Source organism: Procambarus clarkii, chromosome 16 (assembly GCF_040958095.1).
Source record: "Procambarus clarkii isolate CNS0578487 chromosome 16, FALCON_Pclarkii_2.0, whole genome shotgun sequence".
Taxonomy (NCBI): Eukaryota; Metazoa; Arthropoda; class Malacostraca; order Decapoda; family Cambaridae; genus Procambarus; species Procambarus clarkii.
Genome location: NC_091165.1, coordinates 42,301,265 through 42,310,988, shown reverse-complemented (window position 1 = coordinate 42,310,988; position 9,724 = coordinate 42,301,265). Strand labels below are relative to the sequence as shown.

Below are 9,724 nucleotides of genomic sequence, written 5' to 3'. Positions count from 1 at the left end.
ACCATAAAGCAGCCAGTAGGGCGCCAAACCACACCATACAGCAGTCAGCAGGGCACCACACCCCACCATACAGCAGTCAGCAGGGTGCCACATCCCAATATAAAGTAGCCAGCAGGGCGACACACCCCACCATACAGCAGCTAGCATGGTGCCACACCCCACCATACAGCAGTCAGCAGGGCGCTATATTCCACCATAGAGCAGCCAACAGGGCACCACATCCCACCATACAGCAGCCAGGACGGCGCCACACCCCACCATACAGAAGTCAGCAGGGCGCCACATCCCACTATAAAGCAGCCAGCAGGGCGACACACCCCACGATTCAGCAGCCATCAGGGCGCCACACCCCACCATACAGCAGTCAGCAGGGCGCCAAATCCCACCATAAAGCAGCCAGCAGGGCGCCACATCCCACAATAAAGCATGCCGCAGGGCGTCACACCCAACCATGAAGCAGTCAGCAGGGCGCCACACTCAACGAAAAAGCAGTCCGCAGAGCGCCACACCCAACAATAAACAGCCAACAGGGCGCCACGTCCCACCCAACAGCAGCCAGCAGAGCGCCACACCCCACAATACAGCAGCTAGCAGGGCGACACACGCTACCATACAACAGCCAGCAGGGCGCCACATCCCACCATAAAGCAGCTAGCAGGGCGCCACATTTCTCCATAAAGCAGTCAGCAGGGCGTCACAGCCAACCATACAGCAGCTAGCATGGCGCCATACCCCACCATACAGCAGTCAGCAGGGCGCCACATCCCACTATAAAGCCGTCCTTAGGGTGCAACACCCAACCATAAGACAGTCAGCAGGGCGCCACACCTAACCATAGAGCAGCCAGCAGGGCACTACACCCCACCATACAGCAGTCAGCAGGGCGCTACACCCCACCATAAAGCAGCCAACAGGGCACCACATCCCACCATACAGAAGTCAGCAGGGTGCAACACCCCACCATACAGCAGCCAATACGGCGCCACATCCCACTATAAAGCAGCCAGCAGGGCGACACACCCCAAGATTCAGCAGCCAACAGTGCGCTACACCCCACCATAAAGCAGCCAGCAGGGCGCCACATCCCACCATAAAGCAGCCAGCAGGGCGCCACATCCCACCATAAGGCAGTCAGCAGGGCGTCACACCCAACCATGAAGCAGTCAGCAGGGCGCCACACTCAACGATAAAGCAGCCAGCAGGCCGCCACACCCCACCATACAGCAGTCAGCAGGGCGCCACACCCAACAATAAAGCAGCCAGCAGGGCGCCACATCCCACCATACAGCAGTCAGCAGGGCGCCACGTCCCACCATTGACCAGCCCACAGAGCGCCACACCCCACCATACAGCAGTCAGCAGGGCGCCACATCCCACCATAAAGCAGCCAGCAGGGCGCCACATCCTACCATAAGGCAGTCAGCAGGGCGTCACACCTAACCATGAAGCAGTCCGCAGGGCGCCACACTCAACGATAAAGCAGCCAGCAGGGCGCCACACCCCACAATACGGCAGTCAACAGGGCGCCACACCCATCAATAAAGCAGCCAGCAGGGCGCCACATCCCACCATACAGCAGTCAGCAGGGCGCCACGTCCCACCATAGAGAAGCCAGCAGAGTGCCACACCCCACCATACAGCAGTCAGCAGGGCGTCATATCCCACCATAAAGCAGCTAGCAAGGCGCCAAAACCCACCATACAGCAGGGCGCCACATCCCACCATATATCAGCCAGCAGGGCGCCACATCCCACCATAAAGCAGCCAGCAGAGCGCAACATCCCACCATAAAGCAGCCAGCAGGGCGCCACATCCAGCCATAAAGCAGAAAGCAAGGCACCACATCCCACCATAAAGCAGCCAACAGGGAGCCAAATCCCACCATAAAGCAGCCAGCAGGGCGCATCACCCCACCATACAGCAGCCAGCAGGCCACACCCCACCATAAAGCAGTCAGCAATGTGCCACACCCCACCATACTGCAGGCAGCAGGGCACCACACCCTACCTTGCAGCAGTCAGCTTGACGCCACATCCTACCATTCAGCAGCCAGCAGGGTGCCACATCCCAATATAAAGCAGCCAGCAGAGCGACACACCCCACCATACAGCAGCTTGCATGGTGCCACACCCCACCATACAGCAGTCAGCAGGGCGCCACACCTAACCATAGAGCAGCCAGCAGGGCACCACACCCCACCATACAGCAGTCAGCAGGGCGCTACACCCCACCATAAAGCAGCGAACAGGGCACCACATCCCACCATACAGCAGTCAGCAGGGCGCCACACCCCACCATACAGCAGCCACCACGGCGTCACACCCCACCATACAGAAGTCAGCAGGGCGCCACATCCCTCTAAAAAGCAGCAAGCAGGGCAACACATCCCACGATTCAGCAGCCAACAGGGCGCCACACCCCACCATACAGCAGTCAGCAGGGCGCCATATCCCACCATAAAGCAGCCAGCAGGGCGCCACATCCCACCTTAAAGCATACAGCAGGGCGTCACACCCTACCATACAGCAGAAAGCAGGGCGCCACATCCCACCATAAAGCAGCCCGCAGGGCGCCAAATCCCACCATAAAGCAGCCAGCAGGGCGCCACATTTCTTCATAAAGCAGTCAGCAGGGCGTCACAGCCAACTATAAAGCAGTCAGCTGGGCGCCACACCTAACCATAAAGCAGCCAGCAATGCACCACATCCCACCATAAAGCAGCCAGCAGGGCGCCATACCCACCATTCAGCAGCCCGCAGGGCGCCACATCCCACCATAAAGCAGCCAACAGGGCGCCACATCCAACCATAAAGCAGAAAGCAAGGCGCCACATCCCACCATAAAGCAGCCAACAGGGCGCCACATCCCACCATAAAGCAGCCAGCAGGGCGCCACACCCCACCATAAATCAGTCAGCAAGGTGCCACACCCCACCATACTGCAGCCAGCAGGGCGCCACATCCCTACCATACAGCAGTCAGCAGGGTGCCACATCCCATCACAAAACAGCCAGCAGGGCGCCACATCCCAAAATAAAGCAGCCAGCACGGCACCACACCCTACCTTGCAGCAGTCAGCTGGACGCCACACCCCACCATAAAGCATTCAGCAGGGCGCCACACCACACCATACAGCAGCCAGCAGGGCGCCACACCCCACCATAAAGCATTCAGCAGGGCGCCACACCACACCATACAGCAGCCAGCAGGGCGCCACACCGCACCAACAGCCACCGGTGATTCACGAGCGCTTGACCTTGTACCGTTATAGTCTACAGCTTCACCGGTAACTGAACACGTTTTGAGAGGTGTTTACAATATGATACAGAGTTGGGAGATATAGAGGCAGGAAGACAAGGTTTCCTGTGAGGTGGAAAACTTTGTGTAATAATGTAGGTCATGAGAGGAGCGAGGAACTGAATGCTTAATGGCCCATTGATCGCTGTTTGACATATTTTATGTTGCCAAGTCGAAGACGTTATTAACAACGGCTTGTAGTTGTTCAGTGCTTTCTACAGAGGTAGTTACCAAGCTAATTTTTGTATCATTTGCAAAGGATGACGCGAGGCGATGACTAGTGTGTGTGTGTGTGTGTATCTAATGTGAGACTGCGAAGGAATAATGGTGCAAGGACTGTGTCCTGGGGCACAGAATCTTTGACTGTGCCTGGTACTGATTTGATTTGATTGACTGTTAATGTCTGCTTTCAATTTGACAGAAAATTTAAAATCCAGTGCACTGCCTTACACCTGATTCCAATTGATTTAATTTTATGCCTAGCACTCCATGATCACACTGACCAAATGTCTTTGCAAAGCCTGAGTATGCAACATTTGCATTTTTTTTCATATGTCTCTATGGTTTTGTCATAGTGATTGACTAAGTGATTGGAAAACATGGTCTTCCCTCGTTGACAAGTTCATTGTTCTCCACAAAAATTTGATTCCTAATCAATCTTTCAAGAACTGTTATTGTGAGTGATGTTAGAGTAGCTGGTTAATAGATGTTTGTTAAAGCTATACTACCTCCCTTGTGTAGTGGAGCTATCTGCTGATTTCAGTGTTACTGGCGTCTCCCCTGAACCCATTCTCGTTCTCCATATTTCCCTGAGCGCTCCTCAGACTGCTACTTTATATCCACCTACACATGACCTATAACACGACCTATACCATTGTAATAATACTACACACGACCAATATCATTGTAACAACACTACACAAGACCTATATCATTGTAACATCACTACACACTACCTATATCATTGTAACATCACTACACACGTCTTATATCATTGTAACAACACTACACACTACCTATATCATTGTAACATCACTACACACGTCCTATATCATTGTAACAACACTACACACGTCCTATATCATTGTAACATCACTACACACTACCTATATCATTGTAACATCACTACACACGTCCTATATCATTGTAACAACACTACACACGACCTATATCATTGTAACATCACTACACACGTCCTATATCATTGTAACAACACTACACACGTCCTATATCATTGTAACATCACTACACACTACCTATATCATTGTAACATCACTACACACTACCTATATCATTGTAACAACACTACACACGTCCTATATCATTGTAACAACACTACACATGACCTATATCATTGTAATATTACTACACACGACCTATATCATTGTAATATTACTATACACGACCTATATCATTGTAATATTACTATACACGACCTATATCATTGTAACATCACTACTCACGACCTATATCATTGTAATATTACTACACACGACCTATATCATTGTAATATCCATGTGAGAGAATGGTCTCTCAAGATTTCCCACTTCTGAATTATTGCAGTGTACCGTGCACCAAGCAGTGCACAGTGCACCAAGTAGTGCACAGTGCACAGTGCACCAAGTAGTGCACAGTGCACAGTGCACCAAGCAGTGCACAGTACACCAAGTAGTGCACCAAGCAGTGCACAGTACACCAAGCAGTGCACAGTGCACCATGCAGTGCACTAAGCAGTGCACAGTGCACCAAGCAGTGCACAGTACACCAAGCAGTGCACAGTGCACCATGCAGTGCACTAAGCAGTGCACAGTGCACCAAGCAGTGCACAGTACACCAAGCAGTGCACAGTGCACTAAGCAGTGCACAGTGCACCAAGCAGTGCACAGTACACCAAGCAGTGCACAGTGCACAGTGCACCAAGCAGTGCACAGTGCACCAAGCAGTTCACTAAGCAGTGCACAGTGCACCAAGCAGTGCACAGTACACTAAGCAGTGCACCAAGCAGTGCACAGTGCACCAAGCAGTGCACAGTGCACCAAGCAGTGCACAGTGCACCAAGCAGTGCACAGTGCACCAAGCAGTGCACAGTACACCAAGCAGTGCACAGTACACCAAGCAGTGCACAGTGCACCATGCAGTGCACAAAGCAGTGCACAGTACACCAAGCAGTGCACCAAGCAGTGCACAGTACACCAAGCAGTGCACAGTGCACCAAGTAGTGCACAGTACACCAAGCAGTGCACAGTACACCAAGCAGTGCACAGTGCACCATGCAGTGCACAAATCAGTGCACAAAGCAGTGCACAGTGCACCAAGCAGTGCACAGTGCCCCAAGCAGTGCACAGTACACCAAGCAGTGCCCCAAGCAGTGCACAGTGCACCATGCAGTGCACTAAGCAGTGCACAGTGCACCAAGCAGTGCACAGTGCACCAAGGAGTTCACTAAGCAGTGCACAGTGCACCAAGCAGTTCACTAAGCAGTGCACAGTGCACCAAGCAGTTCACTAAGCAGTGCACAGTGCACTAAGCAGTGCACAGTGCACCAAGCAGTGCACAGTGCACTAAGCAGTGCACAGTGCACTAAGCAGTGCACAGTGCACTAAGCAGTGCACAGTGCACCAAGCAGTGCACAGTGCACCAAGCAGTGCACAGTGCACCAAGCAGTGCACAGTGCACCAAGCAGTGCACTAAGCAGTGCACAGTGCACAAGGCCTATCTCTTACCCATGGATGGAACATGGCCATGTCGGGTGTCCTGGGAATGCCCGCGTGTCCAGGAATATATAGATCATGCGGAGGCCGCCGTAGGCCTAGGGAGAAATTAGATACTGGGAATTAAGCATCCATGACAGAGCCAAGGAGAGTCAGAGAGTGCACGGGTTGGACGGTGCCAGGAGGTGGAAGAAGGGACTCCACGGAGGCGGGAGAGAGAGGACTGTCACTCAACAGTCGCGATGGGGAACTGTGACTCAACCGTCGCGATGGGGAACCGTTACTCAACAGTCGCGATGGGGAACCGTTACTCAACCGTCGAGATGGGGAACCGTTACTCAACCGTCGAGATGGGGAACCGTTACTCAACCGTCGAGATGGGGAACCGTTACTCAACCGTCGCGATGGGGAACCGTTACTCAACAGTCGCGATGGGGAACCGTTACTCAACCGTCGAGATGGGGAACCGTTACTCAACCGTCGAGATGGGGAACCGTTACTCAACAGTCGCGATGGGGAACCGTTACTCAACCGTCGAGATGGGGAACCGTTACTCAACCGTCGAGATGGGGAACCGTTACTCAACCGTCGAGATGGGGAACCGTTACTCAACCGTCGCGATGGGGAACCGTTACTCAACAGTCGCGATGGGGAACCGTTACTCAACCGTCGAGATGGGGAACCGTTACTCAACCGTCGAGATGGGGAACCGTTACTCAACAGTCGCGATGGGGAACCGTTACTCAACAGTCGCGATGGGGAACCGTTACTCAACCGTCGAGATGGGGAACCGTTACTCAACCGTCGAGATGGGGAACCGTTACTCAACCGTCGAGATGGGGAACCGTTACTCAACCGTCGAGATGGGGAACCGTTACTCAACCGTCGAGATGGGGAACCGTTACTCAACCGTCGAGATGGGGAACCGTTACTCAACCGTCGAGATGGGGAACCGTTACTCAACAGTCGCGATGGGGAACCGTTACTCAACCGTCGAGATGGGGAACCGTTACTCAACCGTCGAGATGGGGAACCGTTACTCAACAGTCGCGATGGGGAACCGTTACTCAACCGTCGAGATGGGGAACCGTTACTCAACCGTCGCGATGGGGAACCGTTACTCAACCGTCGAGATGGGGAACCGTTACTCAACCGTCGCGATGGGGAACCGTTACTCAACCGTCGAGATGGGGAACCGTTACTCAACCGTCCCGATGGGGAACCGTTACTCAACCGTCGAGATGGGGAACCGTTACTCAACCGTCGCGATGGGGAACCGTTACTCAACAGTCGCGATGGGGAACTGTGACTCAACCGTCGCGATGGGGAACCGTTACTCAACCGTCGCGATGGGGAACTGTGACTCAACCGTCGCGATGGGGAACCGTTACTCAACCGTCGCGATGGGGAACCGTTACTCAACCGTCGAGATGGGGAACAGTCACTCAACCGTCGAGATGGGGAACCGTTACTCAACCGTCGCGATGGGGAACAGTCACTCAACCGTCGAGATGGGGAACCGTTACTCAACCGTCGCGATGGGGAACTGTGACATAGTCGTGGGATGGTCATGACGTCGCTCTTCTACCCATCATGTAAGGGACAATGTTGTTGGTTCTGGCACCTGTGCTGCAACGCAATTGGTTAGTTTATAGGCCTGACAGTTGTGCCCAAGGAGGCCCTTGGACCCCCCCCCCCTTGCACCTGCATTCTTGTGAGGAACTATGTACGTGGTTGACGTGTCGTTCTATCTATCAACCAATAGATAGAAGACACCGTTATTTCCTTACCGTCAAGTTATTCTCTGCGTCTTGTTCAATATACCAGCGCTCGCCTAGAAACGCGACTGTAACTAAATTGTTTTAGAAGCCTTCGAGAGTGACAAGTCTGTGCATCACCAGAATGAGAGACTGGTATCAGGTAACATCTGTTGACACAGGGAGAGAACATCTGCGAGTGACTCTGACTTAGAGTGAACAAGGAAAGTGCCGCCGCCTAAGTACTCTGTGTGACTTTATACGGGCACCTGCATGGTGTAAGTGGCATAGCCTCCGCCACTCCGATTCAAGAGGGCGCGCTATCCGCCGCTCGCTCAGCCCTCACTGTTCTCCGTGACGTCACCGTCCGCTCCATCCCTTACCTCACGGGTCAAGTTCAACTTCAAGTATGTTTATTGAGATAAGAAATACATCTCAAAGGGATAGAGTAGCTTAGGCTATTTCTCCCCCCCCCCTAAACCTGAGGCGTCAGTGCGATCTTGGGGCGTCTATGTCCATTACCTGCAAGTGTGTCTACATCAAGTACCACCTGCGGTCAGTGTGAGAGACAGCCAGAACCTCCTGCCAGCTACCACCTGCGGTCAGTGTAGAGAGACAGCCCGCCTCCTGCCAGTACCCACCTGCGGTCAGTGTAGAGAGACAGCCCGCCTCTGCCAGTACACCTGCGGTCAGTGTAGAGAGACAGCCCGCCTCCTGCCAGTACCACCTGCGGTCAGTGTAGAGAGACAGCCCGCCTCCTGCCAGTACCACCTGCGGTCAGTGTAGAGAGACAGCCCGCCTCCTGCCAGTACCACCTGCGGTCAGTGTAGAGAGACAGCCCGCCTCCTGCCAGTACCACCTGCGTCAGTGTAGAGAGCAGCCCCCTCCTGCCAGTACCACCTGCGGTCAGTGTAGAGAGACAGCCCGCCTCCTGCCAGTACCACCTGCGGTCAGTGTAGAGAGACAGCCCGCCTCCTGCCAGGACCACCTGCCGGTCAGTGGTAGATGAAGACAGCCCGCCTCCTGCCAGTACCACCTGCGGTCAGTGTAGAGAGACAGCCCGCCTCCTGCAGTTTTTACCGACCTGCGGTCATGTGTAGAGAGACAAGCCCGCCTCCTGCCAGTACCACCTGCGGTCAGTGTAGAGAGACAGCCCGCCTCCTGCCAGTACCACCTGCGGTCAGTGTAGAGAGACAGCCCGCCTCCTGCCAGTACCACCTGCGGTCAGTGTAGAGAGACAGCCCGCCTCCTGCCAGTACCACCTGCGGTCAGTGTAGAGAGACAGCCCGCCTCCTGCCAGTACCACCTGCGGTCAGTGTAGAGAGACAGCCCGCCTCCTGCCAGTACCACCTGCGGTCAGTGTAGAGAGACAGCCCGCCTCCTGCCAGTACCACCTGCGGTCAGTGTAGAGAGACAGCCCGCCTCCTGCCAGTACCACCTGCGGTCAGTGTAGAGAGACAGCCCGCCTCCTGCCAGTACCACCTGCGGTCAGTGTAGAGAGACAGCCCGCCTCCTGCCAGTACCACCTGCGGTCAGTGTAGAGAGACAGCCCGCCTCCTGCCAGTACCACCTGCGGTCAGTGTAGAGAGACAGCCCGCCTCCTGCCAGTACCACCTGCGGTCAGTGTAGAGAGACAGCCCGCCTCCTGCCAGTACCACCTGCGGTCAGTGTAGAGAGACAGCCCGCCTCCTGCCAGTACCACCTGCGGTCAGTGTAGAGAGACAGCCCGCCTCCTGCCAGTACCACCTGCGGTCAGTGTAGAGAGACAGCCCGCCTCCTGCCAGTACCACCTGCGGTCAGTGTAGAGAGACAGCCCGCCTCCTGCCAGTACCACCTGCGGTCAGTGTAGAGAGACAGCCCGCCTCCTGCCAGTACCACCTGCGGTCAGTGTAGAGAGACAGCCCGCCTCCTGCCAGTACCACCTGCGGTCAGTGTAGAGAGACAGCCCGCCTCCTGCCAG

At 54.7% G+C, this 9,724-nt stretch overlaps 1 protein-coding gene across 1 annotated transcript; it reads right to left on the bottom strand.

The window, feature by feature from the left end:
* Positions 1–6,130: 6,130 nt before the first annotated feature.
* LOC138365374 (uncharacterized protein DKFZp434B061-like) lies at positions 6,131–7,579 on the bottom strand. Its single transcript, XM_069325686.1, has one exon. It carries the CDS (start codon positions 7,577–7,579, stop codon positions 6,131–6,133), a length of 1,449 nt encoding a protein of 482 aa, XP_069181787.1.
* Positions 7,580–9,724: the final 2,145 nt, after the last annotated feature.